The sequence below is a fragment of the Salvelinus fontinalis genome, chromosome 9 (genome assembly GCF_029448725.1).
Source record: "Salvelinus fontinalis isolate EN_2023a chromosome 9, ASM2944872v1, whole genome shotgun sequence".
Classification (NCBI taxonomy): domain Eukaryota; kingdom Metazoa; phylum Chordata; class Actinopteri; order Salmoniformes; family Salmonidae; genus Salvelinus; species Salvelinus fontinalis.
In genome coordinates this window covers 24185789-24196377 of record NC_074673.1, presented here as the reverse complement: position 1 = coordinate 24196377, position 10589 = coordinate 24185789, and the positions used below count along the sequence as shown (strand labels likewise).

The 10589-nt window shown below is 42.9% G+C and overlaps 2 protein-coding genes across 3 annotated transcripts; both read left to right on the top strand.

The window, feature by feature from the left end:
- The first annotated feature begins 1271 nt into the window (after positions 1–1271).
- On the top strand, positions 1272–4527 carry LOC129862308 (E3 ubiquitin-protein ligase Hakai-like). Of its 2 annotated transcripts, XM_055933817.1 has the most exons (6): positions 1272–1374; positions 1944–2111; positions 2190–2290; positions 2444–2527; positions 2774–2847; positions 3037–4527. In XM_055933817.1, the coding sequence occupies exons 1-6, from the start codon at positions 1362–1364 to the stop codon at positions 4028–4030; spliced, it is 1434 nt and encodes a 477-aa protein (XP_055789792.1). In that variant the 5' UTR covers positions 1272–1361; the 3' UTR covers positions 4031–4527. The 2 variants fall into 2 exon arrangements, with proteins under 2 accessions (XP_055789792.1, XP_055789791.1); XM_055933816.1 differs by having other exon boundaries at positions 1944–2290.
- Positions 4528–4686: 159 nt separating this feature from the next.
- Positions 4687–10294, top strand: actr6 (actin related protein 6). The gene is made up of 11 exons (XM_055933818.1): positions 4687–4915; positions 6167–6284; positions 6420–6488; positions 6635–6758; positions 6976–7111; positions 7430–7486; positions 7616–7714; positions 8078–8156; positions 9211–9382; positions 9495–9633; positions 9784–10294. Exons 1-11 carry the CDS (start codon positions 4848–4850, stop codon positions 9911–9913), a joined length of 1191 nt encoding a protein of 396 aa, XP_055789793.1. The 5' UTR covers positions 4687–4847; the 3' UTR covers positions 9914–10294.
- Positions 10295–10589: the final 295 nt, after the last annotated feature.

Here is a 10589-nt window from a genome sequence, read left to right as displayed (position 1 = left end):
GTGATATTTATTTATGACAACATTTCGACCCTTAGGTCTTCATCAGGTATCCATCATATACCATTGATACCTGATGAAGACCTAAGTGTCGAAACATTGTTATAAATAAATATCACCTGGGAGCATGAGCAGCGTTTTCCTTTCTGTTTCCGATGAGTTTGCCTACAACTCCAGCACCTGCGGAAAGTACCTGGATGTGCATATGTTCTTCAGCTTTTGTAACTGTAGGGGTACACATGGTGCTGGAGATCCATAGTGTCCAGTTTAAAAAAAGGCAGGTTGAGATTGCCAGGATCAGAGTAGTACAGAAGGTGTCGTATGCTGAGGCACTGAAGAGAGTAGTAGAGGGAGATGGGTCCAGGGCGAGGGATCCTAAGAGGCTCCTTGTGAATAAGCCAAGGCCAATAGTTAGCATTCATAGCCATGGTTATCAACTTTACCGCGGAAATGGAACGTATATCACATAAAAATAGATGATGTGGTGGCAGCTGCAGAAAAGTACTTGGGTGTATGAGATTTTACTGCAGAAGAGTTGGCCTGGTTTTGGATGAGATAGAATAGTGGTGAGGGTGTAGTTAAAAAAAAATGTATTCTTTATTTAACTAGGCAAGTCAGTTAAGAACAAATTCTTATTTACAATGACGGCCTACCGAGGAACTGTGGGTTAAATGCGTTGTTCAGGGGCAGAACGACATATTTTTACCTTGTCAGCTCAGGGATTCGATCAATGCTCTAACCTTTTTTCACCTTTATTTAACCAGATAGGCCAGTTGAGAACAAGTTCTCATTTACAACTGCGACCTGGCCAAGATAAAGCAAAGCAGTGCGACAAAAAACAACAACACAGAGTTACACATGGGATAAACAAATGTTCAGTTTATAGCACAATAGTAAATCTATATACAGTGTGTGCAAATGGAGTAAGGAGGTAAGGCAATAAATAGGCCAATAGTAGCGAAGTAAATACAATTTAGCAAATTAACACTGTAGTGATAGATGTGCAGATGATGATGTGCAAGTAGAAATACTGGTGTGCCAAAGAGCAAAAAAGTAAATAAAAACAATATTCAACTAACCTGCCGCCCCAGGTTAGACGGTGGGGCAATTTTTCTTCCCTTTTCCCAGTCCCTTTTCCTTTTTGTGTCACATCGTGTAATGAATTCACACTCCGGAACAGTAGGCAGAAACACACGGCCAGATAAGAGAACTACAGTAGATGACTAGGAAGGCTGCGACTGGCCTCACACTCCAGTACAGTTGGTGGCGCTGTATGCGCCTTTCAGTTGGTTGCGATCGGCCAATACAAATGTAAAGAAGAAGAACAATCCGTTCCCATACTGCAATGCATCAATAATTTGATAATGTACCAAAATGGTGAGGAGTTTCTATGTGTACATCCATTTGTTCTATTTTGTATGGTGTACATATAATACATTTTGTGTTGCAGTGGCTTTTATTATTATGCAGTGTTTCCTGTAGGTAGCTAGAGCCGAAAACACAGACAGGAAACGGTATTGGGCTCAAGGCCTTTGAGGGCTAGCACTGCTTAGCTCGCATTATTTTCAGTTGGCTAGCGAGCTATAGTAGCTATATGCTTATGGCCAACGTTGGCTAGCTAGCTGTATACATATTATATTGTTGTAGTTGATATTGGTAGTTAGGTAAGGGTCTATACATATCCCACAAAAAATGCATCCCAATAGCCCATGTAACACCACTATGCAACAGTAACCCGTTGAAGTTAGCATGCAAACAATTAGCAAACTAGACAGGCAGGATATAAGCATGTTTTGTGACCACTGACACTAGCCCAAGCAGAGACCTTAGAGGATAATAATCTATGACCCAAGCATTAGTTTTAACAGTTACAGCCAACAAGTTGAAAAAGATAAATGTGCACATTGAACTAGCTATGGCTATTAACATATGATTATTATTTTTAGACACTGATCTACAAGGCACTGATGGTTCAGGCATTCTTGGGAGTCCTGATGTACGCAGACGGATCCCCATTAAGCTGCTATCCAAGCAGCCAGTCAGAAGCAAGGCTGTTAACCACTCACAGAGACCCTTAAGCAGACTCCCCTCCAAAACCCAGTCTAATGATGAAGGTAAGCATGATGGTGGCTTGGAGAGAGAAGCACATCCAGAATTGCCATTCATCCCAGTTGTATTCCTTAATGTTCTAGAGGGCTTTGGGTTCAAGCAGGAAGATAGATTTGAGCGCAAGTCTGGAGATGCGTTAGGCAACCAGAGGAGGTTCCCTCAGCCCCTGTTCTGGGACTACAAAGTAAGTGTCCATTCTCTATTTTTCTTCTAAATCACGGTTACTCCTCTAATTTGTTGCGACCCAAAATAACACTATCATGATGTTGCAGGCTGCATATTGTGTGTATTCCTTCAGAGACAGCTAAATGTGAAAATATTAGTTTTGTCTCTTCAGCTGAATCTGGTTGGCGAAAAGGACGTCACGCCAGTTCATTTCTGTGAGATATGTGGCCTTCCCATAAAGCTCTATGGACGCATGGTAAGTTTATGCCTCCTTCCCTCACTAGGAATATTTCTGCAAGTAACTATAATCCACACTCTTTATTCATTCATTTTTATGCCTTGACACCACAGTAGGTTGGTGGCACCTTAATTGGGGAGGACAGGCTTGTGGTAATGACTGTTGACTCTGTTCCAGCCATAAATATGATCCGTCCTCCCCTCAACAGCCTCCTGTGCTTGACACTTGGCGCTCATGTGTGATAACATTGATCCTCTTCCACAGATTCCCTGCAAGCATGTATTTTGCTATGATTGTGCCCTGCTCCATGAGAAGAAGATGGAAAAGATGTGTCCAGGGTAAATTGCCTCTCAAACCTTTGCCTTCGATTATACTGTACAAGTTAAATTAGTCATGAACTGTTGTGAGCCATCTCCCTCACATTGTGAGTGCACAGTCTAGTCTCTCTGTTAATTCTCAAAGCATGTGTTGATGTAATGCGTGTGTTGTCGCTGGCTCCACTTCCCTTACTAAACCCCTGAGATTAGTCTCACCCTATACAGCTGCACAGATCCGGTCCAGCGGGTCGAGCAGTGCCTGCGGGGCCTCCTCTACATGTGCAGCATCGTTCCGGGCTGCAAGCGCACCTACTTGTCCCAGCGCGACCTACAGGCCCATGTCAACCACCGACACATGAGGGCAGCCAAGGCTGCAGGAGGGGGCATCCTACCACGCCTAGAGCCCTTGCATCCACAACTGGCCTCAGAGCCACCTGACCACCACCGTCGGTTACCACTGCCCCACCTGGCCAAAGGACACCCCCTCATACCGCCACAGCTACAGGGACACGATCCCTATGGCCAGCCCCCTCCCGCCTCGCCGTCAACCCCCTCCTCTGAACTGGGCCCCTCTGGTCTCCATCGCCCCCCACTGGGTCAGGAGACGTTCCACATTGCCACGTTGACTACTCGCAAGCACAGCAACCTCATCACTGTGCCCATTCAGGATGACTCTGGGGACTCGCCCCTTCCCCAGCCTGCCCAGGGCATGCCCCCTCCCCACCCCCATCAGGGAGACTACCCTGGCCAGCCCCACCACCTGATGGCCCTCCCACCCCAGCAGCAGCACTACGGCCCACCCCCTCAGCCACCACCCACCCTCAACCACCCTATGCAGCACCTGGTCTACAACCAGGTCCCTCCCATGTCCTCAGGCCTGCCTCCTATCACCCCACTACCCAGACACATCATGGGCCAGATGCCTCCCTACATGAACCACCCACCTCCCCCAGGCCCCCTGCCCCAACACGGTGGTCCTCCTGTTAACACGCCCCCTCCCCACCACTACAATCCAAGCTCCATGCAGCAGGATCGGGGCACTCTCAGCCCGCCCTTTAACCAGCCAGGAGCACTGAGCCCAGGGATGTGGCCAGCCCCCAGGGGCACTCACCCGCCCCGCATGCAGGGGCCCCCACCCCATGGCCAGATGCCTGGTCCTCCCCAGCACCCAGACCAGTCCCGCTACCGCCCTTACTATCAGTAACCTCACCCAAAACCTAGTTCAGAGTTCAGACATTGCATTGTGTTGATTAGTTTAAATATGGAGCCTATATGAGTGAGTGGAACTAATGAAAACTTGAAGTGAGTCTACAGGTTTTCTGAATATCTCAATAGATTTTATAAATAATTTCTGTTTTTGAATTCTCATCAAATTAATTGTGAAAGACTGAACTTAATTTTTCTGAAATCAATCATTATTCAGACACATAGAAATGCTATTTTGTCATTTTCCAAAGATGTCGTAATGCCTGTTGAATTTTTCAATGGGATAGAATTTGATTAAATGTATGGTTACAAAAATGATTTAATGTGTTTGGTACATTTTGTGGAGGCATTGGCCATTCATATTTTGGGTGAGACGTTAAGCAAAATTAATGTACTGATGCTATGAAAATAATGATAAAAAATACCTGCCATTTCTGAAATGTATGCAACTGAGTTTTTTACCAAATTTTATTACAATAAAGGTTGCATACCCCCGTTTGATCATGTTATTGTGGAGGACCTTGTAGGCGTATATTTTACACTGTTGGAACTTTGTGGATTGTGATTTTCAAGATGCGAATAAATGCCAATGTTTGTTGGTACAGGTCCGGAACTAATGTTATAAAACACGCTTCCTCCCGGCCTAACTATTGGAAGGACACATTTCTTGAGCTATGATTGGCCAGAAAGAAGCACGCTAGAAGATCGCACGATAAATTCGTTATTTGCTCAGCTTTGTAGCTAGCTACTGTAGTTTGATTGTTTATTGAACTACAGTTTAAGTGGCCCTGGTAAAGTCTTCCAAGTTACAGAAAATGACCACTTTAGTTCTTGATAACGGAGCTTATTCGGCCAAAATTGGATACAGCCACGAAAAAGTCAGGTAACATTAACGTTACAAGCTATGATGCTAGCTAACAAATATAACTGGATAAACATATAGTTGTGCTTTTTATTGTTGGATGTTTTATAGAAAAAATGCATATATTATTGTGACCAATTTCAAGGGAATAATCAGATCGGATGGTTAAAGCTTCAATCTGTGATTCGTTTTTCAGCAAAACGGCAGCTCGGTCACTTGTTTTGGTATAGACGGGTTGGTTGTTTAGCAACAACTGAGGCAAAAGAGACGGGATTGGCTTAGATTGTTGACAACGTGTAAACTATATTTCGTCTCCAATGTTAATATTAAACATAAATACATTTATACAATGAGCACTTGTCTCTCAAATACATCGTTACTTGTTGGTTAACTAGATTTTATCCATATTAGAATTGACATGAAATCAGTCAGAACAAGACAGGATGGTATCAACAGCAAGATTAAAGTTGTTGCAACCAGTCACTTACGATTCCCCACATGGCAGTTTGTCATTGTTGGTAGCTATCTGGCCATCCAGAATCACAACAACGCATGGATTTCTGCCCCATTGATGCGTGTACATCTTTTTCCTGAATTTGTCAGCTAACCCATCTATACAGATGGGGCTAGGGAAATGAGCTCCCTCTCAAATTCATAGACTGTTCTCTAGCTAGATGCAAGGACTGACACTTCATGACATGTACATGATATTTTGAAGCTTTATGTTCTTGTTTGTAAACAATGGAGTAATAAAACCTTTCATTTGGGTAATAGAGAAACAGTCGTACTAGCTCATGGGGCATTTATAACTTATAATATTCTTCAATAATCAATGGGAAATATCAATAATAATCATACCTTTAAATTAGTATTTCAGGATTTTACAACTTGATTTTAGATGGTTCCTCACCCTGAAAGTTGTTTTCGAGCCAGGAGAAATTGTAATGCATGGTTCGGTTTTCTTTAAACAGCCACCGCAAACTTCAGCTAACTTAAGCCACTACAAGTTAAGATCAATTGAAGTGATAGGGGCATGTGGGCATACAAAAAACTAATCTAAAGTTAAAATAAAAAGACCAAATCTAAAGTTAGTTACATTTGTAGTGGCTGTGTAAAGAAAACCAAACCATTGATTACAGTTTATCCTGGCCCATAGACTACTTGCAGGATGAGGAACCATCTAACATTAAGTTGTAAAATCCTAAACTACCTCTTTAACCGGCAGACCTCTTCGATTTCAAGCAGAGTGCTCTTGTTTCTCTTTTCCCATAGCGTTATCCCAAATTGTCAGTTTCGCTCCAAGACATCAAGGTTGAAGACTTTTACCGCCAACCAACTGGATGAAATCAAGGATCCCTCAGGACTTTTCTACATTCTCCCTTTCCAAAAGGTGCGCATGTGATCTGGCCGTGTCGTCCAGGGGGTTGCACAGCATCTTGCCAGTAAATCATTCCTAGGCTTGGCGGACAAAAGGGGCACTGCATCCGAAAGACTAAAATGCTTTTTATTGTCTGTTCTGTTGCAGGGTTACCTTGTTAATTGGGATGTCCAAAGAAAAGTGTGGGATCACCTCTTTGGAAAGGAAATGTTTAAGGTGCTGTTGATCCAATGTGTTGTGAATAATGATTTTCCACAATTAGCTGAATCACAAATGTTGTGTAAGTAACCCTATGGAATTGAAGATGGGTAGAGATTGATAACAGTGGGGAAGAAGTTGCAATGTGTATGTTATGGCTGCAGGTGGACTTTGCAGACACCAGTGTAGTGATCACAGAGCCCTACTTCAACTTCACCTCCATTCAGGAGTCCATGAATGAGATCCTGTTTGAGGAATACCAGTTCCAAGCAGCTCTCAGAATTAATGGTGAGTTCAATGTACTCAGTAAAGGACTTCCCCAGTGGCCGAAGGCCTGTGTGTTTTCAATTAGTAACTATGCTAGATCTAAGATATCTATATTTTGATCTTACTGAATGATAAATTCAACCCAATGCAAGTTAAATTATGATGATACAGACCTGGCTGTGATAATGGTAGAAAGTATTCCTATTTGGCTGTGTAATGCGGATGTCCTCTGTTTCAGCTGGATCCCTGAGCGCCCACCGCTACTTCCAGGTGAACAACCAGGAGCTGTGCTGCATCGTGGTGGACAGTGGCTTCTCCTTCACCCACATAGTCCCCTACTGCAGGGGGAAGAAAATGAAGGATGGGATATGCAGGTTAACACTATTGCTATTCAACATTAACAGTGCAAAAAAGTTACCAAAAATAACTATAATTTTCAAAAACGTGCCACGACATGATTCAAAATGAGTTTGGAATATTTCAGATTGCAATTGTATTATATACACCTTTTACCAAACCCGTAACCTCCACATGGATGTCTTAAAAATACATATTTTATGAAATATGGTAGCCTTTGGTGTTATTTATTTGTGCTGTGCCCTAAAGCTAATGCGACATGGTTTTGGGACTTAGCTATTAGCATGTAGCACTATTTTTAGTTGACAATAGTTTCATTTGGTTTCCCCTGGTAGGATCAACGTAGGAGGCAAGCTACTGACCAATCATTTGAAGGAGATTATTTCATATAGGTAAGATTGTCATGTCAAACTGGCATTGACTATTGTGTTCATAGTTTTGTACAGCTTCTCCAATGTCACGTGTTTGTGCAGAATTGTAATTGATATAATTTTATTGCGCTGAATGTCCTTCCTCAACAGGCAGTTGCATGTCATGGATGAGACCCATGTGATCAATCAGGTGAAAGAGGATGTGTGCTATGTATCCCAGGATTTCTACAAGGACATGGATATAGCACAGTAAGGACATTTTCATTTTTATTAGAGCATCGTCTTGCCTGCTAAACTAGACACAAGTCTGTATGTGCATTTCTAAGGACTGTTTTTTTATTTAACCTTTATTTAACTAGGCAAGTCAGCTAAGAACAAATTCTTATTTACAACGATGGCCTACCGGGGAACAGTGGGTTAACTGCCTTGTTCAGGGGCAGAACGACAGATGTTTACCTTGTCAGCTCGGGGATTCGATCCAGCAACCATTCGGTTACTGGCCCAACGCTCTAACCTGCTGCCCCAAACTTGTAGGCTACTATTTAATTGAAGCAGTTATGTCAGTAGACGAGTGAGTGTTGATTTAAAGGTGGTGATCAACTCTGTTTGCAGGTTAAAAGGAGAGGACAACACAGTGATGAGAGATTATGTGCTACCAGATTTCAGCTCCATCAAGAAGGGCTTTTGCAAGGTATGGATTCTTCACACGCATTTATTTGAACCCACTTTCCGTTCATTGTTACACCTAAACTCAGCAAACACCCTCTCACTGTCAACTGCGTTTATTTTCAGCAAACTTAACATGTGTAAATATTTGTATGAACATAACAACATTCAACAACTGAGACATAAACTGAACAAGTTCCACAGACATGTGACTAACAGAAATTGAATAATGTGTCCCTGAACCAAGGGGATCAAAATCAAAAGTAACAGTCAGTGTGGCCACCAGCTGCATTAAGTACTGCAGTGCATCTCCTCCTCATGAACTGCACCAGATCAGTTCACCAGTTCTTGCTGTGAGATGTTACCCCACTCTTCCACCAAGGCCCCTGCAAGTTCCCAGACATTTCTGGGGGGAATGGCCCTAGCCCTCACCCTCCGATCCAACAGGTCCCAGACGTTGTGTGCATGATTTGTGCGTTCCTGGTGTAACTCGGGCAGTTGTTGTTGCCATCCTGTACCTGTCCCGCAGGTGTGATGTTCGTATGTTTACGATCCTGTGCAGGTGTTACACGTGGTCTGCCACTGCGAGGACGATTAACTGTCCGTCCTGTAGCGCTGTCTTAGGCGTCTCACAGTACGGACATTGCAATTTATTGCCTTGGCCACATCTGCAGTCCTCATGCCTCCTTGCAGCATGCCTAAGGCACGTTCACACAGATGAGCAGGGACCCTGGGCATCTTTCTTTTGTTGTTTTTCAGAGTCAGTAGAAAGGCCTCTTTAGTGTCCTAAGTTTTCATAACTGTGACCTTAATTGCCTACCATCTGTATGCTGTTCGTTAACGACCGTTCCACAGGTGCATGTTCATTAATTGTTTATGGTTCATTGAACAAGCATGGAAAACAGTGTTTAAACCCATTACAATGAAGATCTGTGAAGTTATTTAGATTTTTACAAATTATCTTTGAAAGACAGGATCCTGAAAAGGGGACGTTTATTTTTTTTTTGCAGAGTTTACATTACAATTTAAGGAGGTTGTGGATGGAGTTGTTCTCTGACCATCCTCTGTGTCTCCCCCAGCCAAGAGAGGAGATGAACTTCACAGGGAAATACAAGACCGGAGAGCAGATCTTGCGCTTGGCCAATGAGAGGTTTGCCGTCCCAGAGATGCTCTTTCACCCCTCAGACATCGGCATCCATGAGATGGGCATCCCTGAAGCGCTAGTCAACTCCATCAACAACATGCCAGAGGGTAGGAGAAAGAACAATCCTCACACTTTCACTCACAGTCATACAAGAGATTGAGCAGGTGAAGAGGTGTCAATGAAATAAAATGTCATTTTCTCTCCTGTTTCCTTGTATAGAGATGCAGCCCCACTTCTACAAGAACATTGTCCTCACAGGGGGTAACTCATTGTTCCCAGGGTTCAGAGATCGGGTGTACAAAGAGGTCCGCTCCCTCACCCCCACCGACTTCCAGGTTTCTGTGCTGCAGCCACCCAAGTGAGTGCACAGGCAGGGTCTATTTAGAAGATTGAAGAAGAAATAAACTCTAGAGTTTGCAACTACTTTTCAAGGCTTAACATTTTTATTTAGGGAGTAAAATCTTATCACCGATTTGTAAATGAACACGTTACCTTTCTCTGTCCGTAGTCCAATCTCCTACCCATGGGAAGGAGGCAAGCTCCTGGCAGAAAACCCAGACTTTGATGAGATGGTGGTCACTCGCGAGGACTATGAGGAGAATGGACATTTCATTTGTGAAGAAAAGTTTGATATCTAAAGGACTTTAGTTGTAATAATTTGTTTCACAAAGGTCATTGGGCAGAGAATGGCTGAAGCAACTACAGCAGATCCAACAATTACATTTTTAAAAACTGAAAATGTAATTGGAATTCAGATTTCTAGTACTGTTATTGGGATGCAAACTTTACATTCTTACACGTCTTCGGCTGTCATTATAAATGTGTGAACATGGAATCACAGGTAGTGTCCATCAAAGGAGTGTAGAACTTACCAATTCATATTTACCACTGGGTTTGCTGGCAAACCATAAAACAAAATTCTAACTCAATACAGTAACAAACCACCCCTAAAGCCCCTCACTCATCATTAAATTGCTCCAGTGAGTTTATTTGCTAAATAAACACATTCCTCAAGAGTCTGTTAGATGTTGATCATTATTTCCCCCCTACTTACAGATTCAACTTTACTATCAACTTTCGTAGAATCAACTACTGTCTGGGGAGAAACTGATCTCCTGAAGCGGGATCATGGATCCATCTGTGTCATAGAAGAACGGATATTGATTTCTATGAGAATTAAGGTTCTATAAAACTTTCTCTGCAGGAAAGGCTCGTTCTGAGCCCATTTGTTCAAATGTTACATCTGGCACCTGACTAAAGTGGCTGTTATTTATTGACACTTGTAAGAGGTCATGCATGCTTATGACAAGATGC

Coding starts and splice junctions, on each gene's coding strand:
- LOC129862308 (XM_055933816.1), top strand. Junction 2,291..2,443: donor CCCTGTTCTGGGACTACAAA/GTAAGTGTCCAT, acceptor TTGTCTCTTCAG/CTGAATCTGGTTGGCGAAAA. Junction 2,848..3,036: donor ATGGAAAAGATGTGTCCAGG/GTAAATTGCCTC, acceptor CCCTGAGATTAG/TCTCACCCTATACAGCTGCA.
- actr6 (XM_055933818.1), top strand. CDS start 4,848: ATGACCACTTTAGTTCTTGATAACGGAGCTTATTCGGCCAAAATTGGA. Junction 4,916..6,166: donor TACAGCCACGAAAAAGTCAG/GTAACATTAACG, acceptor CTTTTCCCATAG/CGTTATCCCAAATTGTCAGT. Junction 6,285..6,419: donor ACATTCTCCCTTTCCAAAAG/GTGCGCATGTGA, acceptor GTTCTGTTGCAG/GGTTACCTTGTTAATTGGGA.